Genomic DNA, 18,979 nt, shown 5'->3' with positions numbered 1-18,979 from the left:
TCTCACAGTCCAGATCCCTATGTTTTTAGATACCAACATCTTTAGTTTTACTCGAGTATGACAATTGGGTTCTTTTTCCACCACTTGTACAAACATACATACAAACATACAAAATAATGTTTTGATCTGCTGCTCTGCTAAGTAGCTAGCTGAAGTGTAGTCAGTGGCAAGCTAAGCCATTGAAAGCAGACCTTAGAAGTTCAAAATTTTATTCAATTAATTTCAATACAGCTGATGATTTCATCATGGATTAGGCACAGGTCTCTGATCGCGCTGGTCGGTAGCTGACAGTGTAGGCTAGATATTGTGTGCAGGAGCTTCTTGCAGGAATTAAGAGTCTTGCGAACGTCTTTGTTGCTAATTAGCGTTTCAATTTTTTTTGAGTAAATTGAGACGAATGTATTGATAAATCTCACCTTGTCTGAGAGAGAATTACACGGTTGACAAAACGTCATGCCAAGATAAGCCTACACCAAACACACACTTAATTCGAAGTGTTTAGACAATTCACGGTGTGAAAAATGAATGTCTGAAAAAACATTGGAACCATGTCGGTGTTTTTATGGGTATTATGACGCGTCCACTGCGGCGGACTTGAACGAATTTGAGGCAACTAATTTCCGGTTTTTAGGACTACAAACTGGAGAGCTCTATTGAGACGGCTGTTACTTTTTTAATTTATGTATTAATATCATTTAGTCTATTTTTGATATGATAAACAAACGTTTACTGCAATTTGTTCTGTGCGTGTCATTGCTCAGTTTGCTAAGTGCACATGATGTGAAGATGTCAGCAGGGACCGACGCGCAAAACGCCAACTTCTGCCACAGGACGAGTTTCACTGGACTAGGACACACGCGCCTAAGCTTCCTCCGAAATATGGTCGGGACTCATACATTGATGTTATATGTGAGCGAATGGTCAGAGAAGCAGCTTGTAAAATGCTCAATTAACAACGACCCTGTAGCCACTGCCAGTTACCTGTTTCGTTGCCGCCAAACGCGCCCGGAGAGCCTCGTAGAAGTATCCCTCTTCAATATCAGGGCGTTGTTGAGTCCAGACAACCTGTGCCCACTGAGTCCTGTCGATGGATTTATCAAACAGACGAAAAATTACCCATTGGAGCAACAACATATTTCGGGTGCAAAATCCCGTAGGAAACGCGCGTGGGTATTTCCTGGGACACTTTGGTGTGGCACTGGAAGCAAAGCGATTGACTACAAGCAGTTAGGTGAGTAGAATAATATTTACACTTCACACATGCTGATCACCAGAGATGTTTTTCAGATAGATGTATCCAATAGACTCAAAATACAGTAGGCTATTTACAGTATAAATGTATCTATACATTTGTAATTCTGTAATTCACACCCTCAACACTTTTTATTAGTGAAAAGAGTGAATATTATACTCTATGTATATACATAATAGTATATACTGTAACGACCCTGGGTTTATAAGCGCGGAAATCGACCCTGACGCACGAGCATGCTTTTGCGGCACAGTCGACAGCGCGCCGGACCTCGGGCTTGAAGGTCGAGGGTTCGAGACCTACGCCCTGCTGTTTCATTACAATACCTTGTCATGTTGTATCAAAGTTTTTCAAAGTTGGGAAAGCCTTCTGTTCTTAAAACCATATTTGGGCTGCTTCATAATGTAATGTATAGCGAAAACAAGAGCCACAAGGATAGCTGTTTCTGGACAACATATGGGACAGTCACACACAGAGGACAAAGTTAATAACATTTTTTTTTATTTAGCCTCAAATTGGGCACAGGGCACAACCTTAAAGATGTATGAGTTGAAGTTGCCCAGACTTGAATGAAATTTGAGTGCTTTACCTGTAACTTAATTCTCAATTCCATATCTTTCTTTAACCTTAATCTTTATTTTTCTCTCATTCATGTATAGTTTGCATGTATGCACTCTTCACTTTATCATTCCTTATCCCTATTTGTCTGTAGCCTATTTGATAAGGAGAACTCCTTGGAGTTGCCATGTGTGTACTGTAGGCCTACTTCTTTTCCAGCAAGTACTATATCACATCTTACTTATTGATCTATAACATTAGTGCTTGGTGCTACTACTGACCACCCACTGTAGTCATTAGAGGTCGACCGATGAATTGACAAGGACGCTTCATTAGGGACGATTTCAAGTTTTCATAACAATCGGTAATTGTCATTTTTGGACGCCAATTACATTGCATTCCACGAGGAATCTGTGTGGCAGGCTGACCACCTGTTACGTAAGTGCAGCAAGGAGCCAAGGTAAGTTGCTAGCTAGCATTAAACTTATCTTATAAAAAATAATCACTAGTTAACTACACATTGTTGATGATATTACTAGGTTAACTAGCTGGTCCTGCGTTGCATATAATCAATGCGGTGACTTTTATCGAATCACAGTCTACTTTGCCAAACGGGGGAGGATTTAACAAAAGCGCATTCGTGAAAAAAAGCACAATCGTTGCACAAATGTACCTAACCATAAACATCAATGCCTTTCTTAAAATAAATACACAGAAGTATATTTTTTTAAACCTGCATATTTAGTTAAAAGAAATTAATGTTAGCAGGCAATATTAACAAGGGAAATTGTGTCACGTATCTTGTGTTCAGTGCAAGCAGAGTCAGGGTGTATGAAATATTTTGGGCTGCCTGGCTCGTTGCAAACTAATTTGCCAGAATTTTACATATTTATGACATAACATTTGAAGGTTCTGCAATGTAACAACAATATTTAGACTTAGGGTTGCTGCCCGTTTGATAAAATACGGAACGGTTCCGTATTTCACTGAAAGAATAAACTTTTTGTTTTCGAAATTATAGTTTCCGGATTTGACCATATTAATGAGCAACGGCTCATATTTCTGTGTTATTTATATTATAATTAAGTCTATGATTTGATAGAGCAGTCTGACTAAGCGGTGGTAGGCGGCAGCAGGCTCTTAAGCATTCATTCAAACTTTACGGCGTTTGCCAGCAGCTCTTTTTAGCAATGCTTGCTTCACAGCACTGTTTATGACTTCAAGCCTATCAACTCCTGAGATTAGACTGGCAATACTAAGTGCCTATTAGAACGTCCAATAGTCAAAGGTATACGAAATACAAATGGTATAGAGAAAAATAGTCGACGCGTCATAATTCCTATAATAACTACAAGCTAAAACTTCTTAACTGGGAGTACTGAACCACCAGCTTTCATATGTTCTCATGTTCTGAGCAAAGAACTTAAACGTTAGCTTTTTTTACATGGCACATATTGCGCTTTTACTTCCTTCTCCAACACTGTGTTTTTTGCATTATTTAAACCAAATTTAACATGTTTCATTATTTATTTGAGACTAAATAGATTTGATGTATGATATTAAGTTACAATAAGTGTTTATTGTTCATTCAGTATTGTTGTAATTGTTATTATTACATATACAAACATATATGTACAGTGGGGCAAAAAAGTATTTAGTCAGCCAACAATTGTGCAAGTTCTCCAACTTAAAAAGATGAAAGGCCTGTAATTTTCATCATAGGTACACTTCAAATATGACAGACAAAATGAGAAAAACAATTCCAGAAAATCACATTGTAAGATTTTTAATGAATGTAGTTACAAATTATGTTGGAGAATAAGTATTTGGTCAATAACAAAAGTTTATCTCAATACTTTGTTATGTACCCTTTGTTGGCAATGCCAGAGGTCAAACATTTTCTGTAAGTCTTCAAGATTTTCACACACTGTTGCTGGTATTTTGGCCCATTCCTCCATGCAGATCTCCTCTAGAGCAGTGATGTTTTGGGGCTGTTGCTGGGCAACACGGACTTTCAACTCCCTCCAAAGATTTTCTATGGGGTTGAGATCTGGAGACTGGCTAGGCCACTCCAGGACTTTGAAATGCTTCTTACGAAGCCACTCCTTCGTTGCTCGGGCAGTGTATTTGGGATCATTGTCATGCTGAAAGACCCAGCCACGTTTCATCTTCAATGCCCTTGCTGATGGAAGGAGGTTTTCACTCAAAATCTCACGATACATGGCCCCATTCATTCTTTCCTTTACACGGATCAGTCGTCCTGGTCCCTTTGCAGAAAAACAGCCCCGAAGCATGATGTTTCCACCCCCATGCTTCACAGTAGGTATGGTGTTCTTTGGATGCAACTCAGCATTCTTTGTCCTCCAAACACGACGAGTTGAGTTTTTACCAAAATGTTATATTTTGGTTTCATCTGACCATATGACATTCTCCCAATCTGTAGCAATCTTCAGACGGGCCTGGACATGTACTGGCTTAAGCAGGGAGACACGTCTGCCACTGCAGGATTTGAGTCCCTGGCGGCGTAGTGTGTTACTGATGGTAGGCTTTGTTACTTTGGTCCCAGCTCTCTGCAGGTCATTCACTAGGTCCCCCCGTGTGGTTCTGGGATTTTTGCTCACCGTTCTTGTGATCATTTTAACCCCACGGGGTGAGATCTTGCGTGGAGTCCCAGATCGAGGGAGATCATCAGTGGTCGGCAGGGTAGCCTAGTGGTTAGAGCGTTGGACTAGTAACCGAAAGGTTGCAAGTTCGAATCCCCGAGCTGACAAGGTACAAATCTGTCGTTCTGCCCCTGAACAGGCAGTTAACCCACTGTTCCTAGGCCATCATTGAAAATAAGAATTTGGTCTTAACTGACTTGCCTAGTAAAATAAAGGTAAAAAAAAAATTGTATGTCTTCCATTTCCTAATAATTGCTCCCACATTTGATTTCTTCAAACCAAGCTGCTTATTGCAGATACAGTTTTCCCAGCCTGGTGCAGGTCTACAATTTTGTTTCTGGTGTCCTTTGACAGCTCTTTGGTCTTGGCCATAGTGGAGTTTGGAGTGTGACTGTTTGAGGTTGTGGACAGGTGTCTTTTATACTGATAACAAGTTCAAACAGGTGCCATTAATACAGGTAACGTGTGGAGGACAGAGGAGCCTCTTAAAGAAGAAGTTACAGGTCTGTGAGAGCAAGAAATCTTGCTTGTTTGTAGGTGACCAAATACTTATTTTCCACCATAATTTGCAAATAAATTCATTAAAAATCCTACAATGTGATTTTCTGGATTTTTTGTTCTTCTCATTTTGTCTGTCATAGTTGAAGTGTACCTATGATGAAAATTACAGGCCTCACTCTTCTTTTTAAGTGGGAGAACTTGCACAATTGGTGACTGACTAAATACTTTTTTGCCCCACTGTATATCGGCCGGATAATCAGTATCGGCTTTTTTTTGTACCTCCAATAATCGGTATCGGCGTTGAAAAATCATAATCGGTCGACCTCTAGTAGCAATGTGTCATTACACAAGAAATGTGTATTTAATGATCTGAGAGACTTATTTAGTCTCTCCACTGTTTGTTTCTTGTTGTAGGAATGTTTGAGCGAGCAGACGGGTGCTGCCGTGAGCATGACCACTGCAGTAACACTATCCCCTCCTTCACAGTGAACTATGGTGTTTTCAATCCCAACTTCTTCACCATCTCACACTGTGACTGTGACAAAAGGTGAGCCTCAATGTGTAGCCCCTGGGCAGCATCCATCACATTCCAGGCATGACACAGACATACATTCCAGTCCCCTGAAGGGGAACACCTTAGAGCTATAACTCAATAATGTTCAATAAAGACAGACTTTTCATTATGCTGACCTTTATTTTTCAGGGGTATGGTGCATGGCTCATCTGCTAACTGATTTTATTTTCTGGAATGTCGGGGAGAGTGTGCCATTGTACTATATCAGATCATTTGATTCAGTGCTTTAGAGTACAAATTGTAGTCTAACTTGAGAGTCAGGATAAAGATCTATGTTTTTTTCCCCACTCAGTAAAACTGTAAATATGCTATGGACTTAAAGCTGCAATATGTAACTTTTTGGGCAACCCAATCAAATTCAAATCGAAATGTGAGTTCTCGATCTCTCATTCTAATTGAAAGCAAGTCTAAGAAGCTCTATATTTGTTCTATGTGGGCTATTTCTATGCTTCCTGTTCTGAAGTTCTTTTGTATCTATTACTTACGGTTTTGTACACCTGCTTCAAACAGCTGACAATACATTATTTTGGGTTATGGAAAATATATTTCACAGTAGTTTAGATGGAACACAGTTTAGCTGGAACAATGATTCTCTACACTTTGCTTGCTTGTTTTGTCACATAAATCAAGTTGTTTTTTGCAACAAGGAAATGGCGGTGTGATTTCTGCATAGTGCATTGTTAAATGGCACCCCAATTTGGATTACCACAATGCATGCACCAATAAAATAAGGTGAATGAAAAGAAAGTCGCACTCCCCCATAAAAAAAGACGTAGTCCCCACAGTGACTGTACGAACATATCCCAACCAGAAGCCATGGATTACATGCAACATCCGCACTGAGCTAAAAGCTAGAGCTGCTGCTTTCAAGGAGCCAAACACGAATCCAGATGCTTATAAGAAATCCTGCTATGCCCTCAGATGAACCATCAAACAGGCAAAGTGTCAATACATGACTAAGATTGAATCATACTACACCGGCTCTGACACTCGTCGGATGTGGCAGGGCTTGCAAACTATTACGGACTACAAAGGGAAACCCAGCCACGAGCTGCCCAGTGACGCGAGCCTACCAGACGAGCTAAATGCCTTTTTATGGTTGCTTCGAGGCAAGCAACACTGAAGCATGCACGAGAGCACCAGCTGTTCCCGGAGGACTGTGTGATCCCGCTTTCTGTAGCCGATGTGAGCAAGACCTTTTAAAACAGGTCAACATTCACAAGGCCGCGGGGCCAGATGCATTATCGGTGAAAAGGAGAGAGCATGCATGGACCAACTGGCAAGTGTCGTCACTGACATTGTCAACCTCTCCCTGACAGAGTCTGTAATACCTACATGTTTCAAGTAGACCACCATGGTCCCTGTGCCCAAGAATGTCAAGGTAACCTGCCTAAATGACTACCGCCCCGTAGCACTCACGTCGGTAGTCATGAAGTGCTTTGAAAGGTTGGTCAAGGCTCAAATCAACACCTTCATCCCGGAAACTCAAGACCCACTCCAATTCACATACCGCCCCAACAGATCCACAGATGACGCAATCTCAATCACACTCCACACTGCCCTTTCCCTCTGAGACAAAAGGAACGCCTATGTGAGAATGCTGTTCATTGACTACAGCTCAGCGTTCAACACCATAGTGCCCACCAAGTTCATCACTAAGCTAAGGACCATGGGACTAAACACCTTCTTCTGCAACTGGATCCTGGACTTCCTAATGGGCAGCCACCAGGTGGTAAAGGTAGGCAACAACACAACTACTATGCTAAACCTCAACACCGGAGCCCCTCCGGGGTGCATGCTTAATCCACTCCTGTACTCCCTGTTCAACCACGACTGCGTGGCCAAGTACGACTCCAACACCATCATTATGTTTGCTGACGACACAAAAGTGCTAGGCCTGATCACCGACAACGATGAGACAACCTATAGGGAGGAGGTCAGAGACCTGGTAGTGTGGTGCCAGGATAACAGCCTCTCCCTCAATGCGAGCAAGACAAAGGAGATGATCGTGGACTACAGGAAAAGGAGAGACGAATAGGCCCCCCATTAACATCGACGGGGCTGTCGTGGAGCGGGTCGAGAGCGTCAAGTTCCTTGGTGTCCACATCACCAACAAACTATCACGGTCCAAACACACCAAGACCCCCTCAGGAGACTGAAAAGATTTGGCATGGGTCCCCAGATCCTCAAGTTATACAGCTGCACCATGGAGAGCATCCTGACCAATTGCATCACCGCCTGGTATGGCAACTGCTTGGCATCCAACTGCAAGGCATTACAGAGAGTAGTGTGTGCGGCCCAGTACATCACTGGGGCCAAGCTTCCTGCCATCCAGGACCTATAAACTAGGCGGTGTCAAAGACTCCAGTCATCCAAGTCATAGACTGTTCTCTCTGCTCCCCCCCCTGCTGCTACTCACTGTTTATTATTATCTATGCATAGTCACTTTACCCTTACCATCAAGTACAAATTACCTCCACTAACCTGTACCCCTGCACATTGACTCAGTACCGGTACCCCCTGTATATATGCTCGTTATTGTTATGTAATCTTATTGTGATACATTTTATTTGAATTTGTACTTTTATTTAAAAAAATATTTTTTAAATAAATATTCTTAACTCCATTTCTTGAACTGCATTGTTGGTTAAGGGCTTGTAAGTAAGCATTTCACGATAAGGTGACATACACCTGTTGTATTCGGCACATGTGACAAATAAAATTTGATTTGGCCTGTAAACCAGGTGTTTCCTGTTTGGGACTAAATAGGCACTCAAAGAAATACCTTATGATTTATGTAATGTATTGTCATAAAAAGTACAATTTTAAAGGCTAATAAGGTTGGTGGAACCATTCATATAGTGTTCTAGGAAAAAACCTTCAAAGATAAAAGCATTCTTTGTTGAACCTGTCAGAGGGTTCTTGGTAGGACCATTTACAGGAGGTTCTATGAAGAACCATACATAGAATGTTCAAGGTAAAACCTTCTGCAAAGGGTTCTACCTAGCACCAAAAAGGGTTCCCCTTAGGGAACAAACCAAAGAACTCTAGAAGGTTCTATTTAGAACCTTTTTAGGGTGAGCAATAATTGCCCGTCTCTTTCAGGACTCCTATTCAGACACTTTGGAGATGTAAGTGAGGTGTCAACTCCTAGCTCTGAGTTGCCACAGAACACAAGACCGATGTTTGTGTAGTACACTTATACTCTGATTAATTTCCTTTATGCATGAATGCCAGACAGACAATGCAGTCTCGTTCTCCTCCTAGGTTTAACTGACAAGGTCATACACATGATTAATTCCACAGTAAGCACTAGAGCCCTGCACAGGCATGACTTTTAAGCCATACCCATGCCCGTGACATTCAGGCCCTACCGTACCGTACCCAGGCCCGATTGCTTCTGCCAAATTTAGGGCCCAGCCGTGCTCGAAATCAGAAATAACTTATTTTGTTAGTAAATCCATTAGCTGCTCTGCTCTGTCCCTAGAGCTCTCCTACCGAAGCTAATGGATTTATTAACAGAGGAAATTATTTCTGATTTCACGCTTCAGGCAGGGCCTTTAATTTTGGCAGAAGCAATCAGGCCTGAACGTCGAGGACATGGGTCGGGCTCAGGCTTAAACTCCATGCCTGTGAAGAGCTCTAAAGCAGAGCACGTCCATGGCTCGGCTTCAAAATGTTATTGATCAATTGAGTGATACCCGAGCCCTGCCTGTGCCCTAGTTATGAATCAACATTCCCTACCCGGCCCTAAACCGATGTATAGCACGTCACTTCATGTTTCCTCGTAAGCAATTTAAATCTTCCTGTAAAATGTCATGTTTTGACTTGTCACTTCTCCCTGTGAATACCAAGCAACAACGATATGTGGCTCTGTTGGACACATTGGCATTAAAGAAATTATGGGAAACATCAACTACTCAATAATAATAAGTGTTATACAACACAGTGAGATTTGCTCTGGCTGACAACATGCCAAGTTTGCCAAACTATTTGAACTATTCCTTTAGTTGAGAGATCCCTGATTTGTTGTTTGAGCTTAAAACAGCAATGGTAAGCTTAGGAAAACTGATGACTTAAAGGGACGTTTCTATCATGTTAAACTTCATTCATTATTTCGAGCAGCACCCCAACGTCAACATATGTTAAAATAGCGCATTTCTATGTTTTGTAGTAAAAGATGGATGAAGATAAATGTTTCCAATGACATCATCGGTGTGTATCATGTAATTTTAAGCAATTGTGCTTATGCATTGGCTACTAATTGATTGATTGTCATTGGAAACGCGTATATTCCTCTTTTTTTTTTTTTTTTTTTACTACAACACAAAGAAACACCATTTTCACATATGTTGGAGTGGGGCTGGATATGATGAATATGAAGTTCAACATTTTAGAAATGTCCCTTTAATGCCACGGTCTTGGCATTACCTACCCCTCTTTCTGTTGTCATCAGGTTTCGCCAGTGCCTTCAGCATGTAAATGATACCATCTCCAATATGGTGGGCTTCAGCTTCTTCAACCTCCTCAAGATGCCCTGCTTCGAGTTCACTCCCAGGAGTCAATGTACTGAGCTTAACTGGTGGGGAATGTGAGTACTGTCAGAAATAATGTAGTGTGTGTAAGCGATATTGTCCTGATCAAGTCTTTACAGTACATGGACTTTGTTCTATAATACTGTGATAAGGATAGTAATATGGGACATGCTATTGTTTCATCAAAAAATTGAATAAGGATCATATGATGGGCAATTGAAACTGCAGCAAAAACTCTCCAGTTTTAACTGAGATGCTTGTGATAACTTGCCTGATATCCAGCCCCCTCACTCTTCCTCCAGACAACACCACATTGCCCTGGTCCATCCCAGCAAAACATTGAAAATTAAAAGTAATTCCCTGTATTCAAAATACGCAGTGAAACTTTTTAGATTGTATTAGATAATGTAATTACTGTATGTCCCCCCCCATATGAAATATACAGTGACTCTGAAATTACAAATAATACATCCAGTAAGCTAATGTATACAAAGTTAGAAAAATGTTGTGAGATATTGTGAAAAATACAGAGAGACCTATGGCCTGCGTTGTGGGTAACGCGTTACAAAGTAAAGCGTTATAATAATGTTATTTTGCAGTAACAAGTAATATAATAAAATACTGTTCCAATTTTAAGTAATAATACTATAGTTACTGATCAAAGATAGGTTGTTGTTACTTTTGTTACCCTTCCCATTACAGTTATGGATCCAAATAAATATTTGTGATTATTATTCCCTCTCTGTTGGTGTCATTTTTACCCCCCCCCCCCCCTCCCAGTATTGTTTTCTTCCTAAGTCTGACGCCCTCGCACCAAGTTCCTGTTTACGAACGCACTACTACAAACTGCTTTAGTGAGGGCAATGAAAAATGGCAGAAGCATCTAAAACGCTGAGTTTCAGTGGGGAAGTACTCCCATTACTTGTGGCCTTTTTTTCCCCTCCCCCACACAGTTTGTAATAGTAAAAAACAAACTGTCTTTCTATTTGTGCAACTAAACTAAAGTAAACTTTGATGTGGTGTGAGGACAAAATTACAAGAATATAACCTTAAAACATAAACTGTGCCCAGGCATGAGAAAACACTTCACTGCTAGAAACACAACTTCCAATCTCTTGAAGCACCTGCAAAAGCAACACGCCAAGACAAAACTCATAGCGGAAAACCCCCAAGGCCTGATCACTGCTGCTGAAGATGACTATGTAGGCCTACCCCCTCCAAACAACCCAGGCTTGATTATAATCGTTCAGGATGACAGGCTTTAGCCCAGGGAGAGGTGAACAAGCTTGTAGCTTGGTATGTTGTAGATTTTGTGTCTGTCATTATTAGGTTACTTGTGTTAGTGTATAGGCCTAAGTAACATAACATTTACATTGAGTGAGGGTGCACAATATTTTGAGGTGTAACACAAAAGTAATATAGTAGTGTAAGTGGTTACTTTTCCCAGGGAGTGATAAGTAAAGTAATATGTTACTGTTGATGGACGTAATACTTTACTTATTTTAAGTAACGACCCCAACACTGCCTATGAGTTTATGAAAGGATTCTCTCTTAGCATGTTTGGCCTGTCTAATAAGTCAATTTTTGCTCTGTGCAGGTGCAAGGTGGCCAAGGTGGCCCCATATGCAGTCTTCAAAAATCCCGAAGATTACACCATCAACCGCACGGCAAGTAAACATGGTGGCAGCAGTGACCCCCAAACCTCAGCAGGCACCGGGGAAAACCTGGTTACAGTGAGACCCTTGTCTAGCCCAACCAGGTTAATCCCCAAAGGGAACCGCCCCAAGCTATTTTCCCCCTCACAGGACTGTGTTCCAAGAGGTCCTCCCAGAGGAGACACCTTTCAGATCAAGCACAGGAAAGGATGCAGCAGGGGCAAGAAAACATTCACAACTCAAACAACCACAAGTCAAACACAGACCAGCACGCCCTTAATACAGACAACTGCATCCCTGATACCGAGTAGTGCATCACAAAAACAGAAAATCACACCCACAACTCAGAGAACTGCTTCGAAAATTATTTCAACCAGATCACAGGTAAAAATGAAAACTGCTACACAAAAGACTGGTTCAAGAACTGAAAAAACGATCTCACATCAAAATCAAGCTACACCAAAGAAAAAACCACGGTCACGACAGAGGACAACATCAACACCAAAGCCTTCACCTCATCCACAGACAACAACTTTAACAACCACAACTCTTATACCCAAAAGTCCCAAACTCCCAAAGGTCCTTAGGAGACTTCACCGTTGTGGCCCTCCAAGAGGAGATACCTTTCAGCCTCGCCGCTGGAGGGGGGAACGAGGCAAAGCCTGTTTGGAACAGATAACTAAAACACCAACGACCATATCCTCAGCAAACCAGACTGCATCTCCAACCCAGAGGAGAATATCTCAAACTCAGAGAACAATGCCCTCAAATAAGAGAACAACATCTGCAACTGTGATGACCTCATCTACCCTTTGGAAGAACACAATTACTAAGATGACCGCCTCCTCAAAGCTAAGGACCACACCTCTAATACAAACCCCTACTGAGAGTGCACCATCTATGACAACAGGTAGTAGTTTTGTGTTTCTCCATGAGCCCACTATCAGTCTGGTAACTGGCCAGCCTGCAACTGCCCCAAGCTTTAATTTGACTTTTTAGGAAAAGCTTGATGATGCCATTCTAGATATACAGTGAGAACCCTCTGTAATTATTGGGACAGTGAAGCATTTATTTTTTATTTTGCCTCAGTACTCCAGCACTTTGTATAAGAAATTATCCAATGACTGTGAGGTTAACTTCTTATGGGCAGGTGGGACGGTTGCGTCCCACCTGGCCAACATCTGGTGAAATTGCAGAGCCCAAAATTCAAACTAATTATAAATATTTAACTTTCATAACATCACAAGTGTAATACATCAAAATAAAGCTTAACTTCTTGTTAATCCATCCGCTGTGTCAGATTTCAAAAAGGCTTTACGGCGAAAGCACACCACGCGATTATCTGACTACAGCGCCCCACATACAAAAGCATTAAAAACATATTTCAACCAGGCAGGTGCGACACGAAAGTCAGAAATAGCGATATAAAAAATGCCTTACCTTTTGATGATCTTATTCTTTTGGCACTCCAAAATGTCCCAGTTACATCACAAATGGTCCTTTTGTTCGATAATGTCCTTCTTTATATCCATCTTTATATCCATAAAAACTCAGTTTAGCTGGCACACTTCAGTCAATAATCCACCCAGTTTCCCTCCATCAAAATGCATCCCAAACGTTAACAAATAAACTTTTCCAAACAAGTCAAACAACGTTTATAATCGAACCTTAGGTACCCTAATATGTAAATAAACAATCAAATTTAAGACAGAGAATCGTTATTATCTCTCATTCACACGCTTGGAACCACTACAGCCAAAATGGGAGCCACCTAGAAAAACTACAATTTCTGGCTCATTTTTCCAAAAACCAGGCTGAAACTCTTTCTAAAGACTGTTGACATCTAGTGGAAGCCCTAGGAACTGCAATCTGGGAGGACTTCAACTTAGAATAAAAGTGACAGCCATTGAAAATAGTGGTAGGCTGAATTGTTTTTTGGGGGGGATGGTTTGTCCTCTGGGTTTTGCCTGCCATATCAGTTCTGTTATAATCACAGACATTGTTTTAACTATTTTAGAAACCTTAGAGTGTTTTCTATCCAAATCTACCAATTATATCCTAGCTTTTGGGCCTGAGTAACAGGCAGTTTACTTTGCGCATGCTTTACATCCGGAAGTGAAAATACTGCCCCCTACCCAAGAGCGGTTAAGTGCAGACTGTCAGCTTTAATTAGACATTACAGCACTTTTATACATAGTTACCCCATTTTAGGGGACCAAAAGTATTGGGACAAATTCACTTGTGTATTAAAGTAGTCAAAAGTTAAGAATTTGGTTCCATATTCATAGTGCGCAATGACTACATCAAGTTTGTGACTCTAGAAATGTGTTAGATGCATTTTCTGTTTGTTTTGGTTGTTTCAGATTGTTTTGTGCCCAATAGAAATTAATGGAAAAATGTAATGTCATTTTCGGGTCACTTATTGTAAATAAGAATAGTATATGTTTCTAAACACTTCAACAGTAATTAGGATGCTACCATGATTAAAGATAATCCTGAATGAATCATGAATAATGTTGAGTGAGTTACGGACGCACAAATATCATACCCTCAAGGCAGAACCTCTCACCAGTACAATAACGGGGGAGGGTAGTATTTTTTTAAAGGGTGGTGGGTATGATATTTGTGGGTCTAACTTTCTCACTCATTGTTCACGATTTAATTTAGGATTATCTGTAATCATGGTAGCACCCACATTAATGTAGAAGTGTTGGAAAACATATTATATTCTTACTTACAATAAAAGTGACTCCAGAATGACACAATGCATTATTTACCATTCATTTATCTTGGGCAAAATCTTATCTGAAACTTAACCAAAACAAACAGAAAATGCATCCAACACATTTGTAGAGTCACAAGCTTGATGTAGTCAAAAGAAGAAAAATGCCTCAGTCCCAATAATTACAAAGGACACTAACTTACTGCATGTCATGACTCAGCTAGCTTCATTATGTTCTGTTTGTTCTCTGTGTTACAGATAATATGCTTCTTTGTGGCACTCTCAAGCATTTGGATGAATGTAAATACAAAATTCCCCCTTTAGAGAAGAGATATGATCTCCACAACATGGGATCAAAGACTGTGTACCATTGTGATTGCACCCACAGGTGAGAAAGTATCCATACAGTACAATGCAGTGATGCTTATTTTTATGAGCATGGCCTTATTTCTATTACAGCATATTGGATGACTGTCATTCATATCCCATTCACCCAGCTCAATGTAACATCGATAGGTTTAGGCTACTACATGATACCATTTTTTAAAACTATACCTATCATGAGGTTGCTACAACCTAACCTATGAAAAGTTTTCAACGTAGGTGCACAGGACGAGAGAAACATTTGAGTCATCAAGGTGACAGACAGTGACATTAAATACTGCCTGGCACACTCTTACCTGAATTTAGTTGATCTAGGGTGTAACCATTAGTCCAACAGTTGCAAACTAAAGTTTCTATTGGACAAATTCAGGTATGTTTATCCCCATTCCGTTTGCTTCAGTTTTAAGAAAAAAAAATTCAGCCGAATGGGCGGAATAAATACACACCTGATCACACGCTAACCGTTCACTTTCATAGCAGCCACATACAAACAGATTGATAATTTTGCTCATTGTATAATTCCTTTTTGAATCTACGCGCTCTCCTCCTCTCACTTTTTCCCTTCGCTTGTGAACTTCAGTGCACAACACATCAGCTGTCTGTGACAAGGCGAAAAAACCTTTCCAACCCAAACCTTCATATCATAACCGCTAACCGCTACACACAGCCTACATCGTTGTCACCATATTAGCTAACATCATACCTAGTCAACATAGCTACTATAACTAACGTGTTAGTAAAGCCGCTGCATTCATGCAGAACAGTACAGTCAGCAAGCAGTTTAGCAGCTACACCGGTGGGCCACGGTGACAATAAATTAATAAAACCAAAAATTGACCTTGACCACAGTTTTAGAAGAAGATCAGAGTGGCTAAAATGCACAATGTTCTTCGCTCTCCAGAATGCGCAAAATCATTGTTTCATAACTTCATTGTGTGAATTGTTTGGCTTGATTTTTATTGTCTATCAATTCCCCATGACCCATATCACCAGTAGTAGCCTACATTTACTGTTAGTTCCTATAATTTCTAATCTGCAATGTTTGTTTGGTTATGTTCATTTCTGTTAATGCATTCAATATATTATTATTCCAGTCTTTTACCGTTCTCATTGTCAGAGTGGACAAGTTGTTTGCAGAGCACACAACCTATGCTACACTTGTGAGAAACAAGTTTCATTCCATTTACAAGTTTTGTCAATTTAGTCATTGTCTTTTGTTTGGAGCGCTACTGTCAATGTTGAGTAAGGACGCGCACTGATTACGTATAGAAGTAGGCATATAAATGTACCGATTTGGGGATCAAATAGTATTTCTGATTAGCTTAACGCACCACCTCTAATGAGCTGTGGAGCTTCTCAAAGTAATGTTATCTTCCCCTCAAACAGCAAGCAAAGTTGGGTTGTTACATACACATTGAAAATGACAATAGTTCCTTAAAGTATTTGAAAAATATCCCTTTCAATAACCAGTCCGCGTGAAAGGGGAAAATGTTATGGAAACAGTCATAAAATAGGTCGACCTGATGAGTCTGTCCCAAGCTTACTGGTGTGGGAAACTCTGGGTGCCCAGAATATTTTATGTTACAAGTCTGCTAGTGTGAGCTTTAAAGTTTTTTGCAATCAGGCTAATATTGGCCTATGTGATTTATAGGAGATCTATTTTTATTAGGATATTTTCTACCTGCAGCCTGCAATGTTTTTATTTTATGGCTTTATGTAGGTTTGTATCATTTTAATTTAGAGTTGGATAGAATTTTGATTAACCACATCCCAATGAATTTGAGATACAAAGACGTTATTTATCAATTAAATGAAACTATAACATGAAAATGTTCATATGAAAACCATAACTGACATGCTGATCGGTAGAAATTGTAAGAGAAAATTGTATTCCACATGAAAATAGTTGCAGACTCCTAGTGTAGCCTGAAGTTGCCGGTAATAGGAGAGTAATGGCAGAACCTGCGAAAGCCAGTAGGAGCGGGAGGAGGTTGATCTGGTCAGCTTTTTCTTTTCTGATGATCTTGATCTCTGCTCCCTCTTGAGTCATTTGTGTCTTATTTCATCAAACAGCATCAGACAAGCATATAGTTGATTTTATTAAAACACAGGGTAGGTCTATATATGGAAAAATACACATTTAAAAAAAAATGTCAACCAATTGAGTGGTCGAAAGAACAGATGACTTTTGGTCACCAAGATTTTTGTTGTTGTAGGGGACAGCCCTACAATGTACCTAGAGGAGGACGGAAGCTAGCTGTCCTCCGGCTACACCATGGTGCTGCCCTACAGAGTGCTGTTAAGGCCACTGTAGACCTTCATTACAAAAGTGTGTTTTAATCAATTATTTGGTGACATGAAAATATTTAGTATAGTTTTATCTAAAAAGCATAACTTTTTTCATATTTCACTATTTCTATTTTTATGGAATTCACTGAGGAGGATGGTCCTCCACCTTCCTCCTCTGAGGAGCCTCCACTGGTACAATGTATCCTGAGCACTTTGTAACTAAAATGGACTGTGTTAAAGTATTTTTGAAGCTGCCTTAAATAACTAAGGGTTAGAGGGTTAGGGCCTGCTGGGTTAGATAACTACGCAAGATGGACGCACATGTTACATGCATACACACACACACACTGTCTCACATATTTCCTTTCTGATAGTGTTTGTCTTTCTCTTAACCTTTTCTCCTCATCCACTGGCTCTCTCCCTGGAGCGCTGGTCTCCTCTGTCTATCTTTTTCCATCACATTTCAGGCTGGCTGATCAGATCAGACACTTGGAGAAGACCACAATTCTCCAATCCCTCCTGCAGGACTTTGTATCTCTATCCTGCTTCAACGTGCCGAGTGTGGAAGACTGTCATGGAGGGAAAAGGTTGGTGGCTCAAATTCAAAGGATGATAGATTTGCAATGAGCCACAACTTTTTCAATGGATCTCTTCACAAGGCTAATTGTTCATTGTTACATTACATGCAATGTGTCAGTGTCTTACCTACTGTCAATCTAATAACAATAATCCATATGCACAATAACTGCATATGCCTGTCGGTTCAAGTATTTATATATTTTTCTTTGCTCTCTTGCTGTAGCTGTACTGCTGGATTTTCCCAAGCCACTGACCTAATTCAAGTCCTTAAAAACATGGAGGAAAGAGGAAGACTTAATGCTCAGGACACAAGTAAAGACTCAAAAAGAGGGACTCCTATACGCCTCTACAAGCGATGTCTGAGGATTATTGAGTTCAAGAAGCCTTGACTGATGATTCCCAAACATCAGCACCCTTAAGTACCAGTTACTAGAATGGGAATGCAATGCATCTGTCCAACATCACCCTCTATTGTGTTTTTGAAAGATTTTTAAGCCTTAAGATGATAAATGTGGCAGAAGGACTTGATTTGCTGCTGTTCGGTATAAGAGGGAGTTCCTTATACCTTCCAACTTTTCCCCAAATCTTTGACCTCAGCTGTAAATAATGATCCACAACTAGAGTTGTACAGAATTCTCCTGCTGAGGGTACTATGATCTCTGACAACAATTTCATATATTTATATTGAGTCTTTGTACTTCTAGATTAAAACGCTTGAATATTACCAGTCTCTGTTACGTCATTGTCTCACATTACAAGATTCCCTTAAGGTGCAGTATTTCTTAGCCAATAGCATTTCTAAAATTGCTCAAGAGGTGGCACCCTTCTACCTCTAACAGTAAGGTAATTGACATTCACACACTCATTTGTTATTTTTCTTAGTTTTAGTATGTCATGAATTGATCATACTGAAGTAAACAGTGTGGGATTTTCACTTCTTACCTAAAGGCTTGAAATTGTAATATTGTGTCATGATGATCATCATTTACCTACCTTGTCACTACAATCAGAAAAAGTACAGTAATACTTTTAAGAAAACAAATTAAACCATGAGTATTAAACAAACCCTAATACAACCTTTGCATTACTAGTAAGTATGTTTGTTGAAATGTTTGTCGGCCAGGGGTCTCCAACAGGTAGATCGTGAGTTACTAGTTGCTCGCAGCCCAGCTATGTGTAACTTGCCAATCAATTCTGAAAGTACATGCATTTTTTTCCATGTGTTCCATTGTAAACTGTCATAAACATAAAGCTCCTGCTACTATCC

The 18,979-nt window shown here is 40.3% G+C and overlaps 1 protein-coding gene across 1 annotated transcript; it reads left to right on the top strand.

Moving 5' to 3' along the window:
* The first annotated feature begins 641 nt into the window (after nt 1–641).
* On the top strand, nt 642–18,418 carry LOC135551281 (uncharacterized). Its single transcript, XM_064982556.1, has 7 exons — nt 642–1,231; nt 5,389–5,521; nt 10,005–10,139; nt 11,681–12,648; nt 14,719–14,848; nt 17,601–17,720; nt 17,936–18,418. Exons 1-7 carry the CDS (start codon nt 712–714, stop codon nt 18,099–18,101), a joined length of 2,172 nt encoding a protein of 723 aa, XP_064838628.1. The 5' UTR covers nt 642–711; the 3' UTR covers nt 18,102–18,418.
* Nucleotides 18,419–18,979: the final 561 nt, after the last annotated feature.

Source organism: Oncorhynchus masou, chromosome 1 (genome assembly GCF_036934945.1).
Source record: "Oncorhynchus masou masou isolate Uvic2021 chromosome 1, UVic_Omas_1.1, whole genome shotgun sequence".
NCBI classification, from domain to species: Eukaryota; Metazoa; Chordata; class Actinopteri; order Salmoniformes; family Salmonidae; genus Oncorhynchus; species Oncorhynchus masou.
Note: the sequence above shows the minus strand (reverse complement) of the source record. Positions and strands in the feature narration are given on the sequence as shown.